This window comes from Heterodontus francisci, chromosome 6 (assembly GCF_036365525.1).
Source record: "Heterodontus francisci isolate sHetFra1 chromosome 6, sHetFra1.hap1, whole genome shotgun sequence".
Taxonomy (NCBI): Eukaryota; Metazoa; Chordata; class Chondrichthyes; order Heterodontiformes; family Heterodontidae; genus Heterodontus; species Heterodontus francisci.
In genome coordinates, this window is record NC_090376.1 from 110,706,924 (window position 1) to 110,729,851 (window position 22,928).

At 44.3% G+C, this 22,928-nt stretch overlaps 1 protein-coding gene across 3 annotated transcripts in view; it reads left to right on the top strand.

The window, feature by feature from the left end:
• The window catches only part of myo16 (myosin XVI), an 878,535-nt gene that overhangs the window by 51,251 nt on the left and 804,356 nt on the right, over nucleotides 1-22,928 (top strand). For 2 of the 3 annotated variants that reach the window (XM_068034136.1, XM_068034135.1), the window contains one exon: nucleotides 493-756. The exons of the other annotated variant lie outside the window; for it this stretch is intronic. In XM_068034136.1, coding sequence (XP_067890237.1) covers nucleotides 531-756 — 226 coding nt within the window. In that variant the 5' untranslated portion in view covers nucleotides 493-530. The remainder of the gene's footprint in view (nucleotides 1-492; nucleotides 757-22,928) is intronic. 3 annotated transcript variants of the gene reach the window in all.

A 22,928-nucleotide genomic window follows, 5' to 3' on the forward strand; every position in this document is an offset into this window, starting at 1 on the left:
TCTCAGAGAATTGGAGAAAGGATGAACTGGTCTTCTCTCTTAGCAAGCTGATCCCTAACTGACTCAAAACAATCCAAAACAAAAACAATTCTTGACCACCATAAATCCTGACATGCCACTTCTCTGTAAACAACTCCCCCTAGTCACTGAGGCTCCAGTTGTTTATTTAGCTTAAGACATGTGACATCAATGAGGGTTGTTTTTAAGCAAAGTTCCCCAAGTCCTTCCAGTGACCTATAATTAAAAAAAAGTCCAGCATCGATGTAATCTCTTCAGTCCTCCAAAAGGAATCATTTCCATAATTTTAAATGAGTCCTCACAAAATATTTTTTAAAATGGAAGTACTTTCATAACAGTGTTAAGGAAGTTAGTTACAATTACTGAAGTATTCATTATTTGCTAGTATTTTTCATTTAGTTAATTCTTAACTATAAATTAAAAATAAATCTTGCTGTGATGGTTTCCAACTGTGACAATTTTTTTTTTGTTCAGGTTGCTTCCAGCTCTGTAATGTTTTCCGAACACGTGACATGGAAATCGACCAGTGCTTACTGGAGTCACTCCCTTTAGGACAACGGCAACGATTAGTGAAACGCATGCGATGTGACCAAATAAAGGCCTACTATGAGCGTGAAAAACTCCTTCAGAAACAGGAGGGATTCAAATACAAGCACAAACATGGGAAGAAAAACAAGGTGCACTTCATATCCTCAGACGTAATACAGGAAGCCATTATACGACATGATGATAAAGAAGGTAAAATAGCGGACTCAAGATTTTAATATAACCTGACCAGTGGGTATATAATTTCATGAAATATAAAACTGACAAGATCAATCCCCAGATTCAGCTTTTATCATAAACATGTTTTCTATGCATATTTATACATAAATATGGAAAGGAAAATGTATTTATACAACATGGTGACACAGTTACTTAATAGTGCCAAGGGTAGTCTCTGATCATCACCAAGTGTTCCTGTAATTTTTACTAAAATAAGTTTTTTTTAAGAAAGGGGGGTGATTTTCAACTGTCCTATCTGATTCTCATCTGAAAAACAAGTGGCCGATAGTGAAAAATCTGGGGAGGGTGGAGGTTAGAGGGTGCATCTTGATCACATTTTGAACACACAAGGCCTGCCACATGCAATTTTCAGGCACGTTGTTGCTTACATATGAAAATTGGAGTCCTACAAGGATGCTGTGCCCTTTGCACCAGGTATTGAACTGCCTAAACAATAATCCTGGAAGCCACTCCACAAATGCCTGGAAAATATTTGTGTGATCAGGAGGAATAGGAATGCTCCTCCCAGCCCCACAACAAACTGTGACCCACTATTGGTCACTTAGTGAACCAAGTCTCTGACCATTGACTTTACATGGGAGTTTACTGTCTTCTCTTGTTCACACGTTCTTACTGTCTGTGTCTTTTTCTCTTAATCTTGTTCTCACTCACATAGTTTCAAAAGGACTACTGAATAATGGCAATCCAGTTGAGATTTACTTTCTAACTCCTTTGAAGTAAAACTTGTGAGCAAAGGAGGTTAAATTTGTATCTTTCCTGATTCCAATAAACTTCAACGGGTTGTCACAGATACTTACTTGGCTCCTAAAATACTGTCTCCTGGGTGACAACACAGGAAGCTGCCCAATTGTCTAACAATTATGACAATCTCCTTTGAACTCATAGTATATAAATGAAAGTCTTTCTTCTTTATCTGTTGTGTAAGAAATCAGCACAAACACAAATAGATATCAGGGATGTATTTGGATAGAGCTACGTTATGAAACTATTTTTAACTCATAAGTAACATGACAAGAAAAGCACCAATAGTATAATAGTCTACTCCTGAGAATTCAAAGCTATTTTTGAAATCAAAATAATTTGAACTAAACACAGACAAAAATCCATACCTTTATTTACAAAGGGTTTGTCCATTCCAGGCAGCAGGCTAGTGAGGAACAGAGCAAATATGGAGATTGATTGTTGGTTTGTAGGGGCTGAATTTTCATTTTGGGGTGGCAAACAGGAGTTTGAACAGTTTCCGGGAACTAGAATCATAGAAACATAGAATGGTTACAGCATAGAAGGAGGCAATTCGGCCTGTCATGTCTGTACTGGCTCTCTGCAAGAGCAACTCATCTGGTCCCACTCCCCCGCCTTTACCCCATCTGGGTGCTGCTGAGGCAGGTTGGGAACCGCAAGGGCACCTCAACATGGAGACGCCCTTGGAGGCATGGATCCAAATCAAAGATTATGAGGGCCAAAGCCAGTAGGCTCCTTGTGTTGTATATTTGTTTTGTCTGTTGCCACCTTAATATACTTAGTTAGTCTAGCTTAGAGAGATCCCTGAGTCTTCAGTACTTTGAACATTAACTCTTTATTACATTCTAACTATGTATAGCTTCACACCAGTCTGTGTGACTCCTCTGACGCCATGCTGCATCTATCTCCAGTCTCTCTCACCTTCTATCAACACCTTCTCTTTTGTTATCGCTTGCCGCAGCCCCCGCTTTACTTGCTTAAAATCATTTACATTTCTAATATTTGTCAGTTCTGAAGAAGGGTCACTGACCCGAAACATGCCACCCCGATCTTCCTTGCAGCAGCACAGGATAATGGGTCACTTGGGCCACCACCTCCACCCCCCCAACCAATCACGTGGAGGGGGTAGGCTCTCCGCTGACAGCAATGGCGTCAGCTGCCTGTGTACAGACGCTGGCGCCAGTGTCAAAGGGCAGTCAGCCCTGCCGTATCATTTAAACGTTTAAAGGGCAACCACACCCCCCCACCAATGTACCGCCAATAAACCTATTGCCCCTTCCCCCTTCCGTAACAATTAAATTCAACATTTGCCCTCTCCCCGCCACCAAAACCCTTACGTTCAACACTTGACCTTTCCCTTTCACCCTCAAACCGATCAAAGGTCTCCCCTTCCTACCCTCCCCTACACCAGTAACTTGCAATAGAGCCTGTTTCCCCCCTTCCATTGCACGAAATATCCTAAGCTCCCCACTTCCCCATCATGGTGGTGTCTGCTTTCCCTGGACAGGAAAGTGAAGGCATGTGAGGGCCAGCTGCCACTTGGAAGTTCACGGCCCGAAGGTAAGATTGCTGTTGCTTTTTTGATTTTATTTAAATGTATTCATTTCATTAATATAAATATGATAATGTGGGTCCCGTCGCCCAGCATTGGGGGGGCCGCCATGTTGCCTCGTTGCCACTGGGAAGTTCACGCCCGGCACTTCTGGCATCGGGCTCTGTGGCAGGCTGCTGCCGGAACAATCTTCCAGCCTCCCCACCACCCCCTCCCCCACAGCCCAACATGGAGCCTGTCATCAGGAGCTCAGTAAAATCCCAGCCTGAGTTTCTTTTGATTGCAGATAATCATTGATAACCACGGTTTTTTGTCTGATTAGACCATTGCACTTGCTCCAGTGTCTAGTTTAAAATTGGTGACATGTCCATTAACATATATCTCTACAGAACAAAATGCCTGCATAGGGTAATTGATATCACTAAGGAAGTTTTCAGATTTCTCCCCTGATAGAGATTGTTCAACTTTGTTAACAACTCTATGTTTGAAAACTTTTTCTTCCAAACTTGTGAGAGTAGAGATTTTACTTTGGCACTTTTTCCCACAAAGCCCTATTTTCTTACAGTGGAATCATTCTGCTTTGTTTGTAGGACACTGTTTGCACCTTTGGGCCTTTTTGACACCACAGCGCTGACAGGGTTTCATGAAGTATTACACTTTCCCCACCACCCCCCCACCCCCACCAGTGTACCTTCTTTTCTGGTGCCTCTTCTGATTAAGGAACTGTACACTGGCTGGAGGTTTCCTGAACCAAGTTCTTTCTTCACCTCTCAGGATTGCTCTGTTGTTCTTCTGGACATCTGCTTGTCTCACCAGCTGAATTGCTTTGTCCAGGGTGAGCTCTTCTTTAGACTGCAATAAATATGATAGGGATTCATCAGCAATACCTACTATAATATGGTCTCTTACTAATTCTGCTTTTAGGACCCTGTATTCACATCCTTCAGCTAGTCTAGGATCCACCCTCACTAAGGACTTTTGGTTTATCGTCCCTGCCTAGTGCCGTAAGGAACAACATTTTTTACCTCTTTACGGGTTCTCACCAGATCCCTGATCCCTTGGTTCTCTGACTCGAAACCTGCGAACGCTAGACTGGAATTTTTTCATAGACCATCCACCTCTGTGGTGCAGCCAGAATGCCTCTACAAGCCAATTCCCCGACTCACCGTGCCTCTTTCAACCACAGAGAAGCTCTGGAGCTTTCTGACAGCCTTTTCTCGAGTTCTGCAGTTTTGGCGCCTTTTTCAGGTCAGCTTTCGTCAAAGTATTTCTTCAAATTCTTCTTCTGGGTTTTGCGTGTTAAGAACCACTGCTGTGAACCATCCTACCACTGTTCACCAGGTTGTATGATTGATTTGACTGCTGCTGCCTTAATATACTTATTTAATCTAGCTTAGAGAGACTCCTGAGCATTCAGTACTTTGAACACTAACTCTGTATTACAACTATAAACAGCTTCACACCAATCTGTGTAAATCCTCTGAAGCCACGCTGCATCTCCCTCCAGTCTCTCTCTCATGTGATCCCTTTCATAATTGTGGTGGAAGGTATTCCTTATACTTTATCAATCATTAACCCTTACAGACCCTTATACTACACCTTGGAGAGGAGGGCAAACCCCTCCGGCTCCAAAGGTCCCACGGCCTGACACAAGGAGGCTGCCTCCGTTGAGTTGGCAGCATCCACAGTGATGAGTGGGGTTTGGGGTGGGGGGCTGCTCCACCAGTGGTAGAATGCCAGCAAGTCCACAAAATCACCTATAATTGTGACCTTAGCAAGCGTAATTGGTTGCCTGCCCCTGTGGAGCGACAGCCAATTCAATTCGCATCCAGTCCCTGGGAAGGCTCGCCGGCTGTTTATTGATGTTGGTTGAGGGATTAATATTGCCCAGGAAAACTGGGAGGACTCCATTGCTCCACTTTTAATAGTGTCACAGGATCTTTTACGTCCACTCGATTTAACAGCACATTCAAAATATAGCACTCTTTCAGTACTGCACTGAATTGTTAGCTAGATAATTTGGTCAACTCCTTTGCTTACGATTTGAACCCATAACCTTCTGATTCGAATTTGAACGTGCTAACACTGAGCCAAAGCTGACATCAAAGTATTTATTCTGAAATTTTCCTCATGAGATTAAATTATTCAATAGGTTCTTTGCCTTTCAGTGTTTTCACATGTTCTCATTGGAACATAGGAACAGGAGTAGGCCATTCAGCCCATCGAAACTGCTCTGCCATTCAATACGATCATGGCTCATCATTCATTTCAATGCCTTTTTCGCACACTATCCCCATATCCCTTCATGTCATTGGTATTTAGAAATCTGTCAATCTCTGATTTAAACATACTCAATGATTGAGCTACCACAGTCCTCTGGGGTAGAGAATTCCAAAGATTCACAACTCTCTGAGTAAAGAAATTTCTCCTCATCTCAGTCCTATGTGGCCTCCCCCTTATTTTGAAAATGTGTACCCTGGTTCTAGACTCCCCAACCAGGGGAAACATCTTAGCTGCATCTATCCTGTCTATCACTTTAAGTATTTTGTAGGTTTCAATGAGACCACCTCTCATTCTTTGAAACTCAAGAGAATACAGGCCCAGTTTCCCCAATCTCTCTTCATAGGACAATCCCACCATCCCGGGAACAAGTTTTGTGAACCTTCATTGCACTCCCTCTATGGCAATAATATCCTTCCTAAGGTAAGGGGACCAAAACTGCACACAGTACTCCAGGTGCGGTCTAACCAAGGTTCTATACAATTGAAAAAAGACTTTGCTACTCCTGTACTCAAATCCTCTTGCGATGAAGGTTAACATATCATTAGCCTTCCGAATTGCTTGGTGCACCTGCATGTTAGCTTTCAGTGACTTATTGACGAGGAGCGACGTCTCAATTCATTCCATCTTTGCTGCCTCTGGAGAATCCTTGGCATCAGGTGGCAGGACCGTATCTCCAACGCAGAAGTCCTCGAGGTGGCCAACATCCCCAGCATATACACCCTACTGAGCCAGCGGTGCTTGAGATGGCTTGGCCATGTGAGCCGCATGGAAGATGGCAGGATCCCCAAGGACACATTGTACCGCGAACTCGTCACTGGTATCAGACCCACCGGCCATCCATGTCTCCGCTTCAAAGACATCTGAAAATGCGACATGAAGTCCTGTGATATTGATCACAAGTCGTGGGAGTCAGTTGCCAGTGATCGCCAGAGCTGGCGGACAGCCATAAAGGCGGGGCTAAAGTGTGGCGAGTCGAAAAGACTTAGTAGTTGGTAGGAAAAAAGACAGAAGCGCAAGGGGAGAGCCAACTGTGTAACAGCCCCGACAACCAATTGTATCTGCAGCACCTGTGGAAGAGTCTGTCACTCTAGAATTGGCCTTTATAGCTACTCCAGGCGCTGCTTCACAAACCACTGACCACCTCCTGGTGCTTACCCATTGTCTCCCGAGACAAGGAGGCCAAAGAAGAAGAAGAAGAAGAAGAAGATTGACGAGGATATTGTACATCTACACTTTCTAATCTCTTACTATTTAAGAAATAATACATTCATAATACATTAATTTACAATAAAAAACTTGTAGTAAAAGATCAAAATCTTAGTAACCAACAGTTAAAGACAGTAAAGATTCTCTAATTTATTATTTCAGTTTGTTGTGGGCTTGACTAAGATCAGTGATTTTAATTATCTTGTACATTTTCTCATTGTGTGGGCTTATTCTTAAGATGTCACTCACAACTGCTGTTAATTACCTCATGAATTTTCTGGAGCCATTGATGAGGTCATTATCGGAAAATAAATTGATTTTTTTATTGTATCCTCTGTAAGTAATTATCTCTTATGCATAGTTACAGCTCTGTCACACACTAATATCCATATTAGGTATGAATTCAATCATTTTGCTAGTTCACGACAAATATTGCACGTGTTATGTTGCAAGATATCCTTCAGGCATATAGCTTAGCTGAACATTTGGTTATTATTCTGAGAAGCTATAGCTGTTCTCGAGGACTCCAGGAGCAAGAAGATGCAAAGTGATTTTACACTTTAATTTGCTGAATTGCCTTTTTATCTCCATATGATTTAATTTTATTTTTAACTTAATGAGCTCTTTTTGCGAAAGCAACTTCAGGCACAAGACACTCGTACATTTAAGAAAGGTGAGAGAGGGAAACCAAGGAATTTTAGACCAGTTAGCCTAACACCTGTGGTCAGGAAATGACTGGAGTCTATGATTAAGGTGACTGAACACCTTGAAAATTTTCAGCTAATTAGAGAGAGGGAGCCAGCATGGATTTGTAATGGGTAGGTCATGCCTGACCAATCTGATTGAATTTTTTGAAGAGGTGACTAAAATTGTGGACAGGTTAATAAAGACTGAGAGGAAGGAAACAGAAAGTAGGATAATGGCCAAGCACTCTAATTGGCAAGATGTGACTAGTGACGTCTCACAAGGATCTGTGTTAAGGCTTCAACTATTCATTGTATTCATTAACGACCTAGGTGATGGGATAGAAAGCCACATATTGTGCTGGATTTTACCAACTGATCGATGTTGTGATGTGTGGCGGGGGTTGGGGGGGGGGTGGGGGACAGTGTTCCTGAAGACTTCTGCAGACCTTGCTAATTCTGGCAAGGCTCTTTCATGACCAAAATTGACCATCCTGCCTTGCGCCTTCAGGCCCACCATACAGCTCATTAGATATCTTTGGTCTGGGTACCTCGATGTTCCATATTGCCACCATGAGACAGACTCTACACACACAGGACTCCACCACAACCCGTCGACATTCATTAATATAAAAGAAAATAAAGGAACATTTACATGGTTGAAAAGTGATTGTACATCAGTGCTAGGACCCCAGCTATTCACAATATATATTAATGATATAGATGAGGGAATTAAATGTAATATATCCAAGTTTGCAGTTGACACAAAGCTGGGTGGGATTGTGAGCTGTGAGGAGGATGCAAAGAAGCTCCAGAGTGATTTGGATAGGTTGAGTGAGTGGGCAAATACATGGCAGATGCAGTATAATGTGGATAAATGTGAGGTTATCCACTTTGGAGGCAAAAGCAGGAAGGCAGATTATTATCTGAACAGCGATAGATTGGGAAAGGGGGAGGTGCAGCAAGACCTGGGTGTCCTTGTGCCCCAGTCGCTGAAAGTAAGCATCATAACGAGAGGATTCAAGTACAGGAGCAGGGATGTCTTGCTGCAATTATATAAGGCCTTGGTGAGATCACACCTTGGGTATTGTGTGCAGTTTTGGTCTCCTTATCTGAGGAAGGATGTTCTTGCTATGGAGGATGTGCAGCGAAGGTTCACCAGACTGATCCCTGGGATGGCAGGACTGATGTATGAAGAGAGATTGGGTCAATTAGGCTAGTATTCACTAGTGTTTAGAAGAATGAGAGGGGATCTCATAGAAATCTACAAAATTCTAACAGGACTGGACAGACTAGATGCAGGAAGGATGTTTCTGGTGGCAGGGGGGTCCAGGACCAAGGGTCACAGTCTAAGGATAAGGGGTAAGCCATTTAGGACTGAGATGAGGAGAGATTTCTTCACCCAGAGAGTGGTGAACCTGTTGAGTTCTCTACCATGGAAAGCAGTTGAGGCCAAATCATTACGTATATTCAAGAAAGAGTTAGATATAGTTCTTAGAGCTAAAGGGATCAATGGATACGGGGAGAAAGCAGGAATAGGGTATGAGTTTGGATGATCAGCCACGATTGTATTGAATGGTGGAGCAGGCTCGAAGAGCTGAATGGCCTACTCCTGCACCTATTTTTTCTATGTTTTCTGATTCTATGTTTTCTAAAAGATAAAAATGTCCTCTTACAAAACTTCGACCTAAATTTCGTGCAAAGCTCATTTGCCTATGGAGAAACATAAAAACCAGCATAAAAAAGAGCAATTTCAGTGGTATCATGCATCCAAATTCCTACATTTGAAATAGTTGTACAGCAACTTAAATTTGTGTTTGTTTTAATCATGTTTTTGTAAAGTTGATCAAAACTATACACCTGTATGGTAAAATTTTTACTTCATTGTATATTCTTTAAATCCTTTCTTTCTTTGGCCTCCTTATCTCGAGAGACAATGGACACGCGCCTGGAGGTGGTCAGTGGTGTGTGGAGCAGCGCCTGGAGTGGCTGTAAAGGCCAATTCTAGAGTGACAGGCTCTTCCACAGGTGCTGCAGAAAAATTTGTTTGTCGGGGCTGTTACACAGTTGGCTCTCCCCTTGCGCTTCTGTCTTTTTTCCTGCCAACTACTAAGTCTCTTCGACTCGCCACACTTGAGCCCCGCCTTTATGGCTGCCCGCCAGCTCTGGCGATCGCTGGCAACTGACTCCCACGACTTGTGATCAATTACACAGGACTTCATGTCGCATTTGCAGATGTCTTTAAAACTTAGCAATACAATTAGAAAAATTAAACCTTGATTATCATTATGTTAGTCCTTAGAAGTGTAACTAATTTGTGATTTAGAAAACCAGATTTGAATAATGGTCATAACTGCATCACCTGGTTTAATACAATTATCTTTATAACTGTATTGCTGAATTGAACCAGTATTTATTGATTTTGATATATACTTGCAAAATCTCTCCTACCCAATGCATCTAAGAACTCTACAGTTGTGCTTTAGTTATTTCTAAAAGAAGTGGCAGAATTAATCTTTGTACTCACAGTTCTTTAGGAATTAGTGGCTAAATTGGATAGCCCCTGAAAACAGGCATGATGAACACAAGCCTGTTGATTGAAATGCAAGAAGTGCTAACTGTGCTGTTGATTGGCTGCACACATCAGCAGTGGGCCCAAAATCGTAACCTTTTAGCATCACTTTAAGCTAGCCTGCACTGCTTAAAGCTAGATTGCACCTCTTAAAGGGGAGGTACATAATGGCTGCAGCAGGTTCAGAGAGTCATGCAGGAAGTGAGGCATGGCACAACATAGGAGAGCGTGAACTATAAGGTTTTTGGTCATGTATTAGAGATCTTGGCTGAGGAGGTGGAAAGGAGGAGAGATGTTCTGTATCCATAGCAGGGCAAGAGGCCCTCCAGATATATTGTCAAAAGACAGAGGGAGCAGGCAGTCATGGAGGTCAATGTCAGGAGTCGAGACCTGAGGACCTGGATGCAGTGCTGCAAGAAGATCAATTACCTCACGTGAGAGGTCAAGGTCATTGATTGCATCTTCAAATGCCATATCCTACCAATTGCACAACTAGCCTCAGCCATTGCTCGATTCACCCCATCCCCAACACTCACCTACCAGCAATCTCTATCTATCAAAACACATTGATCCGGGTCATTGCACCTTCCCAAACTTAGCACTGCTGCAAGCCTCACACTCGCATCTTACAGTTTGCACACACTACCCATTATTCAATTATAACAGCCAAATCACAGTCAGAAAATCGGGGGTGGGGGGTGGTGGCGGGTGGGCAAGAGGAGGCAGCCTTCCCAAATCTCACTTACATGCTTCTTCCTGCAACCTTCAGAAATAATGTTGGATGCAGCCATTCTGACCCCTGCCAGGGCCCCTTTTCACTGAAAAGTGTGGGTCATCAGCACGGCCCCACTCTGTGATTGGTCGGGAAACTTAGAAGTGGGATGCTGATGCTGTGGCTGAGTTAAATAGCCATGGGAAAGCCCACTGCTGCAAAGATTGGGTTGCCAACCCACTGCCACTCCCCTGCCATCCCCCCTCCCCTGACTGTGAATGAGTCAGTTGACAGATTGTAGTAATAGAATCTCAGAATCACAGAATTGCAGAAATATTACTACACAGGAGGCCATTTGGCCCATCATCTCTGCACCCTCCTGCACTCTTCATTGAACCAGGGTTAGTCTCCTGGCTTGATGGTAATGGTAGAGTGGGGGCTATGCCGGGCCATGAGGTTACAGATTGTGGTTGAGTACAATTCTGCTGCTGCTGATGGCCCACAGCGCCTCATGGATGCCCAGTTTTGCATTGCTAGATCTGTTCGAAATCTATCCCATTTAGCAGGGTGGTAGTGCCACACAACACGATGGACGGTATCCTCAATGTGAAGGCGGGACTTCGTCTCCTCAAGGACTGTGCGGTGGTCACTCCTACCAATACAGTCATGGTTAGAAGCATCTGCGGCAGGCAGATTGGTGAGGACGAGGTCAAGTATGTTTTTCCCTCGTGTTGGTTCCCTCACCACCTGCCACAGACCCAGTCTAGCATCTATGTCCTTTAGGACTCGGCCAGCTTGGTCAGTAGTGGTTCTACCGAGCCACTCTTGGTGATGGACATTGAAGTCCCCCACCCAGAGTACATTTGTGCCCTTGCCACCCTCAATGCTTCCTCCAAGTGGTGTTCAACATGGAGGAGTACTGAGTCATCAGCTGAGGGAGGGCGGTAGGTGGTAATCAGTAGAAGGTTACCTTGCCCATGTTTGACCTGATGCCATGAGACTTCATGGGGTCCGGAGTCGATATTGAGTACTCCCAGGGCTACTCTCTCCCTACTGTATACTGCTGTGCCACCATCTCTGGTGGGTCTGTCCTGTCAGTGGGACAGGACATACCCAGGGATGGTGATGGCAGCATCTGGGACGTTGTCTGCAAGGTATGATTCCGTGAATATGACTATGTCAGGCTGTTGCTTGACTAGTGTGTGGGACAGCTCTCCCAACTTTGGCACAAGCCCCCAGATGTTAGTAAGGAGGACTTTGCAGGGTCGACAGGGCTGGGTTTGCCGATGTTGTTTCCGGTGCCTAGGTCGATGCCGGGTGGTCCGTCCGGTTTCATTCATTTTTATTGACTTCGTAGCAGTTAGGTACAACTGAGTGGCTTGCTCAGCCCTTTCAGAGGGCATGTAAGAGTTAACCACATTGCTGTGGGTCTGGAGTCACATGTAGGCCAGACCAGGTAAGGACAGCAGATTTCCTTTCCCGAAAGGACATTCGTGAACCAGATGGGTTTTTACAACAATTGACAATGGTTTCATGGCCATCATTAGACCAGCTTTTAATTCCAGATTTATTAATTAAATTCAAATTCCACCTTCTGCTGTGGTGGGATTCGAACCCATGTCCCCAGAGAAATACCCTGGGTCTCTGGATTACTAGTCCAGTGATAATACCACTACGCTACCTCCTACCCTTAAAACTGTACACAATACTCCAGGTACGGTCTCACTAATGTCTTGTAGAGTTGAAGCAACACTTCCCTACTTTTATACTCTATTCCTTTCGCAATAAATGCCAAAATTCCATTTGCCTTCCCTTATTACCTGCTGCACCTGCATACTAGTTTTCTGCGATTCATGCACGAGGCCACCCAGATCCCTCTGCACCGAAGCACTCTGAAGTTTCTCTCAATTTAGATAATAATTTGCCTTTCTATTCTTCCGATGCTATACAATGCTATTCAGTGTTAGTGATGAAACCTTTGATTCAAGATTCCAGGAAATTTAGAAACAAATATTTGTCAGTTGAAACCTACCCTTTCAACAGCAATGCACAATTTGTACTGCTGTAGACTGTAAGCCCAAGTTATGCTCTGTTTCTCACTGCACAGATGTTGCCAGACCTGCTGAGTATTTCTCGCATTTTCTGTTTTTATTCCAAATTACTCAGTCAAATGGATGAGGATAGGACAAAATGTTTAATAAATATTGAATTCAAAAATTTCTTTCAAAAGCATTTAATATAATTCCTGCCACTGGTTTGCCTTCTTTATTGAAAATAATAGGCAGAATTGTGGAGTGAGACTAATTAAAAACACAGAAAGTCCTATAATGCAACAAAACAAAATAAAAATGGAATTTGACTTATTTTGAGTCATCATAAACCAGTTGTCCTGAGATAATCGACCAGAGGCCCCAGGGTATCAGTTTAGTACCATCTATATTATGCAACCAGAATCATTTGTATTCCAAAGATAAGATTCCCATGTCTCTATTATAATTTTAATCTTCCGTCCCATTCCTAACCAGCTGTGCATCCAGCTCATTTTAAAGTAATTGATTGACAGAATATTGCCTCTTTTTAATGGGATCTGTTGGAGGTCTATACCCACTAGTCTTTGTAGGAAAACTAATTTTTCTAATCTTTCGCTTTTCTTGGGGCTTGACAGTTTTATACTTTCCCATAACAGTTTAAACTAAAAAATCTGATTACATCAATGCTACTTGTCATATTCAGCAGTTCAAATACAGAATTTGACTATCTGAATATTCTTTCTTTATTTCCTTGAATGTTTCACTATAACTTTGAATTTTAATCCCCAGACTCATTCCTGTCACTCCAAAGCTTCACTATCATCTGTGCCAGCTCTCGATGAGAGCAACTCAGCTAGAGTCACTCCTCCGCTTCTTCCCTAAAGCCCTGCAAATCGTTTCTCTTTAGATAATTATCCAATTCCCTTTTCAAAGCCACTATTGAATCTGCCTCCACCACACTGTCAGGTAGTGCATTTCAGATCCTGACCACTCACTACTTTAAAAAACATATTCCTCATGTCGCCATTGCTTCTTTTGCCAGTCACCTTAAATTGATGTCCTCTGATTCTCGACCCTTCCACCAATGGGAACCGTTTCTTCCTTTCTACTCTGTCCAGACCCCTCATGATTTTGAACACCTCAATCAAATCACCTCTCAACCTTCTCTTTAAAGAGAACAGTTCCAGCTTTGCCAATCTATCCAAGCAACCGAAGTCTCTCAGACCTGGAACATTCATGTTAATCTTTTCTGCACCCTTTCCAATGCCATCACATCCTTCCTAAAGTGCGGTGCTCAGAATTGGGCACAATATTCCAGTTGCGAACAAACCAATGTTTCATAAAAGCTCACCATAACGTCCTTGCTTTTGTACTCTATGCTTCTATATATAAAGCCCAGGATCCTGTATGCCTTATCACCCACTTTCTCAACCTACCCTGCTACCTTCAACAATTTGTGCACATAAGAGTAGGGCCCATAAAAATCCAAAAAGCCAACCTAGGTGTAGGGGCAGAAGATGTTGGTACAGTTCTTAATGAATGCTTTGCGTCTGTCTGTGCACCAGATGCACCTGGAGTGCGACCTAGTTTCATGACCAGTGACCATAGGGATTGTCCCTAGTTTGCCTGTGGACAGGGTTGACCTGGTCCTAAGTAATGATCTGGCGGAGATAAAGGTGGTAGCCGCACCCCCCCTCCGCAGTAGTGAAAGAAGGACCGCAGGAGATCAGAGAGACAGGGCAGTGGCAGGAGATGGTCCCCTGCAGAGTCCCTGAATGTGTAGTGGATCAGGCCATGATCAAACCAGCTCCCCCAGAGGAGACTGCATTGGCACTGCAGGCAGATGACCATGAGGTCTGCCTGTCTGAGACTTTCTTTGGAAAGTTAGGAGACCCAGGGAATGAATTAAATGGATTTTCCCTAGGTGAGGCTCAGCGAGCCGACCCAGTATTGTGAAAGATAGCATGGACTGTCTGAAAGTGAAGCAGAGGGAGTCCCTGATTGCTACTATTTAAAAAATGAGGTACCGATGAGGAAATGGAATTCTCCTCACAGGCCTGAGAGCAAGGAGTGGACAGTAGTTCACCAGTTAGTGGTGCCGCAGAGGTACCGGGGAGAAATATTAAGAAGGGTCCATGAGACTACAGTGGCTGTACATGTCGGTATACGAAAGACCAAAGCCCACATAAGACAGCAGTTTGACTAGCCAAAACTCCACAAAGATGTAGTGGAGTGCTGCAGGAGTTGCCACATGTGCCAGGTTGAGGGGAAACCCCAAACTACAGTGAAACCTGCACCCCTACATCCTGTACCAGTGTTAGGAGGTCCCTCCAGCAGAGGGCTGGTGAACTGTAAGGGAACCCTGACGACAACAAAAGGGGACAGGCAGGCACAAGGCTGGCAAAGGTCTAGACAGGGAAGGGGAAAAAGTGACCAAGAGGGCAGGTTAAAGGAAGTCCGGGTTGAATCCCAGATGAAAACCCCTACTGCCTGGTCAGCCAACCCCAAAAAATTTGAAAAGTTAGACCCCACATCCTGCTAAGTAATTGCAGGCTCTAGAAGCACCCCACCAGAATTGCCAACAGCATTTATAGGAACCTGCAGAGACAAAGAAAGATCTCTAGGGGGCACAGAAGCCATGAGGGTGATGCTTCACCTTGTCAAAGTGCCAAAGGGCAGTGCAGTAGAGTCTGTACACACACCTGCAGGCAGGAGTGTCCCAGAGAACAAAAAGGAGATTAACAAAGAATCCTCCCTCACAGTCAGAGAAAATATTCAAAGAGCATGACTCAGGATAGACCCACCCACTACTGACTCCTTTAAAAAAAGGACCTCAACAGGAACAAAGACCCTAGGCAGTCATGGCAATGGGCAAACTGAAGAAAACTTCCCCAAAGAACCACGTGTTTACTGGCATGCCAAGAAGGGGGAAATTAAAGCAGCACTGGCATGCCAAGAAAAGACAGTTTAGTAAGTTTTAGGATTCATGAATGAATGGGAATGAATGAGAGAACTGCATCTGTATCTTATATATATTTCTCTTAACGCTTTAAATGAAATGTGTCTTTTTTTCAAATCGCATTTTATTCCCCTGAGTGTGGAGGTGTCATGCAGGCCCCCACCTGCCAAGAATGAGGCACATTAATTTCACCACATGGACATTAAAATTCAAACTGCTACTGGGAAGAAGAGCAGACTTGTTACAAGGAATTGCCAGCTTCCTGGCTGGAAAGACATTTTTGCATATTAGCAGACAGTGTTGAAACAAAGGAGCCATCCCCTACTCCCAATATACAGAACAGATCTGGTCAAACCAGTCGGTCACATGACCACCTTGCTGGCCAACTTGGGGAATTTTAAATTGTAGAGACAGTGTTTGAACTGGCAGAAAGCTCTTGGCTCTGGACTGGAAAAGTCCTCCTCTCTGCCTGTCTGCTCCCATCTCTTCCTCACGGAACTGAAACCCACTGAAGACACATGAACCCCAAGAGAGAAAAGTCTCCTACAGTGAACAAGGTTTAGGAAGACTACTGGGCTCCAACGAAAAGCAAGATCAACCTACAATCAAGGACTCTACAGTGAGCTCGAAGAACCGTAACAAACTCTTCAGATTTTGCCTTAAACCATTCCACTTTATTTTTCTTCTGTTTTTTTCTGTCTCTATTTGCCTGTACGTATCATGTATGCATGCTAGTGTGGGTGCGGCGTGTATCTGTAGGCTTTAACCGAATTAGAGTTTTTAGTTTACGTTTAATAAATTTCACTTTTCTTCTTTGAACCTAAGAAAGCCTGTCTGTGCTCATTTCATTTCATTCCCTTTCCTACCCCCCGAATAACCATATTCCTTGCCCTCTCCCCCCACTTAAAAACTTACCTTGTCCACCTGACCTTCCCCCGCAAAGTTCATACACTATGCACTTTACCCCTTCCCACCATCCCCTAAACTAACTGGATGCATTTGACCCCAATTCCCTCCTCGCGCACTGACAAACTTACCTGCTCCCCCCACCCCACAAGTGTTCTGCTTTGGATCCCTGGACAGGGATCCGAAGGCACAGGAGTGCCGGCCACCGGCAGCAAAATTGCACCGGAGTGGATGGCGGGAGCGGGAAAGTTTTTTATTCATTAACTTAAATTAATTGACATATTAAAAGGTGGCTCCCGTCACCGGGCGGTGGGGGGCCGCTACGAGGCCTTGCCACTGCCGGAAATATGAGGCCGTGCCTTCCCGGCATCAAGACCCATAGCAGGCCTTTCCCAGAGCCATTTTCCGCCCCCACCCCCTGGCATGACCCCCGACGTCAGGGGGTCTGTAAAATCCAGCCCTGTATGAATCATTAGCTAGGCCACAACTTGAGTACGATGTGCAGTGCTGGTCATCTCATTACAAAAAGGATATAATTGCACTAGAGGAGTGCAGAGGAGATTTATGAGGATGTTGCCAGGACTGGAAAAGTGCAGCTATGAGTAAAGACTGGATAGGTGGAGGTTGTTCTCCTTGGAACAGAGAAGGCTGATGGGAAATTTGATTGAAATGTACAAAATTGTGAGAGGCTGGGATAGAGGGGATGTGAAGGGCCTATTTAGCTTAATAGAGAGGTCAGTGACTATGAGGCATAACTTTGAAAGTGATTAGTAGCAAGATTAGAGAGGAGATGAGGAAAATCCTTTTCACCCAGAGCGTGGTGGGGGTCTGGAACTCACTGCCTGAAAGGGTAGTGGAGGCAGAAACTCTCAACTCATTTAAAATGTGGTTGGATATGCACCTCAAAACTTGCAGGGCTACCGACCAAATGCTGGATGGTGGGATTAGACTGCGTGGCTTGTTTTTCAGCCAGTGCAGACACGATGGGCTAAATGGCCTCTCTCTGTGCCGTAAACTTTCTATGACTCTATGATGTACCCCCAGATCCTTTGACTCCTGCACCCCCTTTAAAATTGTCTTCTTTTTTTCATATTGCCTTTCCCCGTTCATCCTAGCAAAATGCATCACTTCACAGTTCTCTGCATGAAATTTCATCTGCCATGTGTCTGCCCATTCCAGCCTGTCTATGCCCTCTTCAGATTACCATTAACCTCTTCACAGTTCACAAGACTTCCAAGGTTTGTGTCATCTGCAAATTTTGTTGCTTAACCAATAATAAAGTTTAATAACTATGCACGTAAAATAAAACAAAGATTAAAAAAGAAGTGTCTCACTATGTCGCAAACTACTCAACAAATTACTTTTTGAACTCCAAACTCCAAATATAAATGCGACATAGTCAAAATATACAACAAACTCCCTGAAATTGCAAACAGCCAGACAATCTGTTGTGCTGATCTTGGTTGAGGGAGGAATGTTGGCCAGCACACTGGGAAAACTCACTGCACTTCTTCAACTAGTGTCATGGGATCTTTAACATCCACGCAAGCCTCAGTTGAATATCTTGTACCAAAATAGCAGGACTCCATCAATACTGCAATAAAGAGTCAGTATATACTGGACACTTATATCCTGGGGTGAGGTTTTGGATCGAAGACAATCATTGTTGTAATGTAGAAAATATGGCAGCCCTTTTGTTCACAGCAAGCTCCCACAAATAGCAATGTGATAATGACCAGATAATCTGTTTTTGTGATGCTGATTGAGGGATAAATATTGGCCAGGCCACCAGGATAACTCACCAGCTCTACTTTGAAATAGTGCCATGGGATCTTTTACATCTGCCTGAATAGTCTCAACTGAAAGAAGGCACCTCCAATAATGCATCACTCATTCAGTACTGCACTGGAGTGTCAGCCTAGATTTCTGTGCTCAAGTGAGGTGAGAGTGACTGCCCTTGACATCAAGGCACCATTTGACTGAGTATGGAATCAAGGAGACCTAGCAAAACTGAAGTCAATGGTAATCAGGGGGAAAACTCTTCGCTGGTTGGAGTCTTACGTCATAAAGGAAGATGGTTGTGGTTAATAAAAACAAGAAATGCTGGAAATACTCAGCAGGTCTGGCACCATCTGTGGAGAGAGAAGCAGAGTTAATGTTTCAGGTCCGAAGAAGGATCACTGACAGGAAATGTTAACTTTGCTTCTCTCTCCACAGATGGTGCCAGACCTGCTGAGTATTTCCAGCATTTCTTGTTTTTATTTCAGATTTCCAGCATCCGCAGTATTTTGCTTTAATTTTAGATGGTTGTGTTGGTTGGACGTCCATCATCTCAGTCCTAGGACATCACTGCAGGAGTTTCTCAAGGTAGTGTCCTAGGCCTGACCATCTTCAGCTGCTTCATCAATGACCTTCCCTCCGACATAAGGTCAGAAGTAGGAATGTTCGCTGATGACTGCACAATGTTCTGCACCATTCGTGACTCCTCAGATACTGAAGCAGTCCCTGTCCATCTGCAGCTAGTCCTGGACAACGTTCAGGCTTGGGCTGATAAGTAGCAAGTTACATTTGTGCCACACAAGTGACAGGCGATGACCATCTTCAACAAGAGAGAATCCAACCATCTCCCATTAACATTCAATGGCAGTACCATCGCTGAATCCCCCACTATCAACATCCTGGGGGTTACCATTGACCAGAAACTGAACTGAACCAGCCTTGTAAGTACTGTGGCCACAAGAGCAGGTCAGAGGCTGGGAATTCTGCAGCGAGCAACTCACCTCCTGACTCCCCAAAGCCTGATCACAAGGCACAAGACCGGAGCAGCAGCAGTCAGGGGCGGACTTGGGAGGGGGCGGATCTGGAGCGGGACCTGTAGAAATAAAGAGCGGGGCTCGAGGCTTACACCTACCTCAGACCGGAGCAGCAGCAGTAGGCAGTCAGTCTTTGCGTCTTCAAGAGCTGGGTTTGAAAAGTGAAAAAAACTAACAGTGACATCACAGGAAATGTGTAAACTGATTGGTTGGTAAGTAACAGCTGTTTATTGCCTGTACCTTAAAAAAATCAGAGAAAAAAAGTTATTTTTTCTTAAAACCCTCAAATAGCTACCTTGTAAGTGATAAGGTTAGTACTACTAAGGTTTTTTAATTAATGTAATTTATTAATAATTACAAATTAGAATATTGCTGTTTGGATAGAGCATAAGGCTGTGAGTTATGTATGAGGGATTTCACTGATTAAGGGAAAGAGGTACTCTTTGCAGTTATTCTTTTCTTTTCTGCCTTTTTGGCCTCCATGGGACAGGGGAAGAAGCTGATCGGGAAGTAACTGGTAAGTTATTCCACTTACTACACCAGCAATAATTAGTTTGTAAAGCTAAGTAATGGCAGGGCAGCTCGGCCAAGCGGAATGTGTCTCCTGTGGCATGTGGGAAGTCATGAACACACCATGTGTCCTAGGTAAATACATCTGCAGGAAGTGTCACTGGCTGCAGAAGCTTGAGCTCCAGGTTTTGGAACTCGAGCGGCTGCTGGAGTCACTGTGGCGCATCCGCGAAGCAGAGAACTACGTGGATAGCATGTTTCAGGAGGTAGTCACCCCGGAGCTTAAGAGAGCACAGGCAGAGAGGAACTGGGTGGCTGCCAGACAGACAAGAAGGTCAAGACAGGTTGTGAAGGAGACCCCGGTGGGCATCCCACTTTCTAACTGGTATTCAGTTCTGAGTACTGATGGTAGAGAGGGTTCCTCTGGAGAGTGCAGCGGGAGTCATGACCAGAGCACCATGGGTAGCTCAGCTGTGCATGGAGGGAACAAAAAGGGCAGGCGAGCAGCAGTGATAGGGGATTCTATAGTTAGGGGAACAGATAGGCACTCTGTGGTCGCAGACGTGATTCCAGGATGGTATGTTGCCTCCCTGGTGCAAGAGTCATGGATATCAACGAGTGGCCACAGAACATTCTGGAGGGCAAGGGTGTATAGCCAGAGATCGTAGTCCACATTGGCACCAACAATATAGGAAGAAAGAGGGATGAAGTCCTGCAGGCTGACTTTAGGGAGTTAGGAACGAGATTAGCAAGAAGGACCTCAAAGTTAGTTGTTGTTGTTGCAGCCATAGTCCCAGAGGACCATAGACATCTCTATCCATTAGAGAGAGAGAGTTGGTGATATATAGCTTGAGGGTCACCACTCCTCAAGCTTGGGGAAGGTGAGGAGGCAGGCCTCCATGAACTACCACAGCCATTATGGGGATTGAACCCACACTTTTGGCATCTTTCTGTATCACACTCTAGCTGTCTAAACAACTGAGTCAACCAACCCCCCTTCAAAGATAGTAATCTCCGGATTACTCCCAAGGCCACGTGCTAATGAGTATAGAAATAGGAAAATACACCAGATGAATGCGTGGCTGGAGAGGCGGTGCAGGACAGAAGCCTTCAGATTTCTGGGGCATTGGGACTGGTTCTGGGGAAGGTGGGACCTGTACAAGCCGGACGGTCTACACCTATACAGGACTGGGACAAGTATCCTTGCAGGAAGGTTTGCTAGTGCTGTTGGGGATGGTTTAATCTAGTTTGGCAGGAGGATGGGAACCTGAGCGCAGTCTTAGATAGGACAATTTCAGGGCAGGGAACAGGAGGCAGAAAATTAGTGACTGACTGAAAGAAAGAAGAAGCAAAAGTTAAAAAGTGTGCGATGCAGGAATTTGGCAATGTTAAAGGGGATTTATTTAAATGCAAAGAGTATAGTAAATAAAGCCGATGAGCTGAGGGCACAGATTGACACATGGCAAAATGATATCATTGCTCTAACAGAAACTTGGCTTAAAGAGGGACAAGAATGGCAGCTCAGCTTCCCTGGATATAGAGTTTTCAGGCGGGATAGAGAGGGAGATAAAAAAGGGAAGGGGTGTAGCATTATTAGTTAAGGAATCAATAACAGTTTTTAGAAGGAATGATATGCTAAATGAATCATCAAATGAGACAATATGGGTGGAGCTCAGAAATAAAAAAGGGGCAGCCACACTACTAGGAGTGTACTACAGACACCCAAATAGTGAGAGGGAGGCAGAAGAACAAATATGTAGGCAAATTTATGAGTGCAAACACTATAGGGCAATAATAGTTGAGGATTTCAACTACCCCAACATCAACTGGGATACAAACAGTGTGAAGGGGGCAAAATTCTTGAACTGCATTCAAGAGAAGTTTTTTAGCCAACACATAACAAGCCCAATGAGAGGGGGCACAATTCTGGATTTTGTCTTCAGTAATGAAGCTGGGCAAGTGGATGAAGTAACAGTGGGTAACCATTTTGGACATTGTGACCATAATACTGTTAGTTTTAGCATAAATCGCCAGAGCCGGATGGATAGTATCCCAGGTTGTTAAAAGAAGCCCGGGAGGCAATAACAGATGCGCTGAGGATCATCTTCAAATCCTCACTAGATACAGGAGAGGTACCAGACGATTGGAAGTCTACGAACGCTGTACCATTGTTCAAAAAGGGTGCGATGGATAGGCCAAATAATTATAGGCTGGTCAATATGATTTCGGTGGTGGGTAAATTGGTAGAATCTGTTCTGAGGGACAGGATAAATTGCCACTTAGAAAGGCACGGATTAATCAGGGATAATCAGCATGGATTTGTTAGGGGTAGGTCATGTCTTACTAACTTAATTGAGTTTTTTGAGGAAGTAACAAGGAGGATTGATGAGGGCAGTGCAGTGGATGTGGTGTACATGGATTTTAGTAAGGCATATGATAAGGTTCTGCATGGCAGACTGATCAGTAAAATGAAAGCCCATGGGATAAAGGGGAATGTGGCAGGTTGGATCCAGAATTGGCTCAGGGACAGGAAACAAACGGCAGTAGTCGACGGATGTTTTTGCAAATGGAAAGCGGTTTCCAGTGGCGTTCCACAGGGCTCAGTGTTGGGTCCCTTGTTGTTTGTGGTATAAAGAAATGACATAGCTGCTAGACTGGGTATGCGGCAGGTGACAACGGAACCAACAAGAGGGAAAAACATACTTGACCTCGTCCTCACCAATCTGCCTGCCGCAGATGCATCTGTCCATGACAGTATTGGTAGGAGTGACCACCGCACAGTCCTTGTGGAGACGAAGTCCCATCTTCATATTGAGGATACTCCCCATTGTGTTTTGTGGCACTACCACCATGCTAAATGGGATAGATTTTGAACAGATCTAGCAATGCAAAACTGGACATCAATGAGACACTGTGGGTCATCAGCAGCAGCAGAATTATACTCAACCACAATCTGTAACCTCATGGCCCGGCATATCTCCCCCTCTACCATTACCATCAAGCCAGGAGACCAACCCTGGTTCAATGAAGAGTGCAGAAGGGCATGCCAGGAGCAGCACCAGGCATACCTCAAAATGAGGTGTCGACCTGGTGAGGCTCCAACCCAGGACTACTTGCATGCCAAACTGTGTAAGCGGCATGCGATAGACAGAGCTAA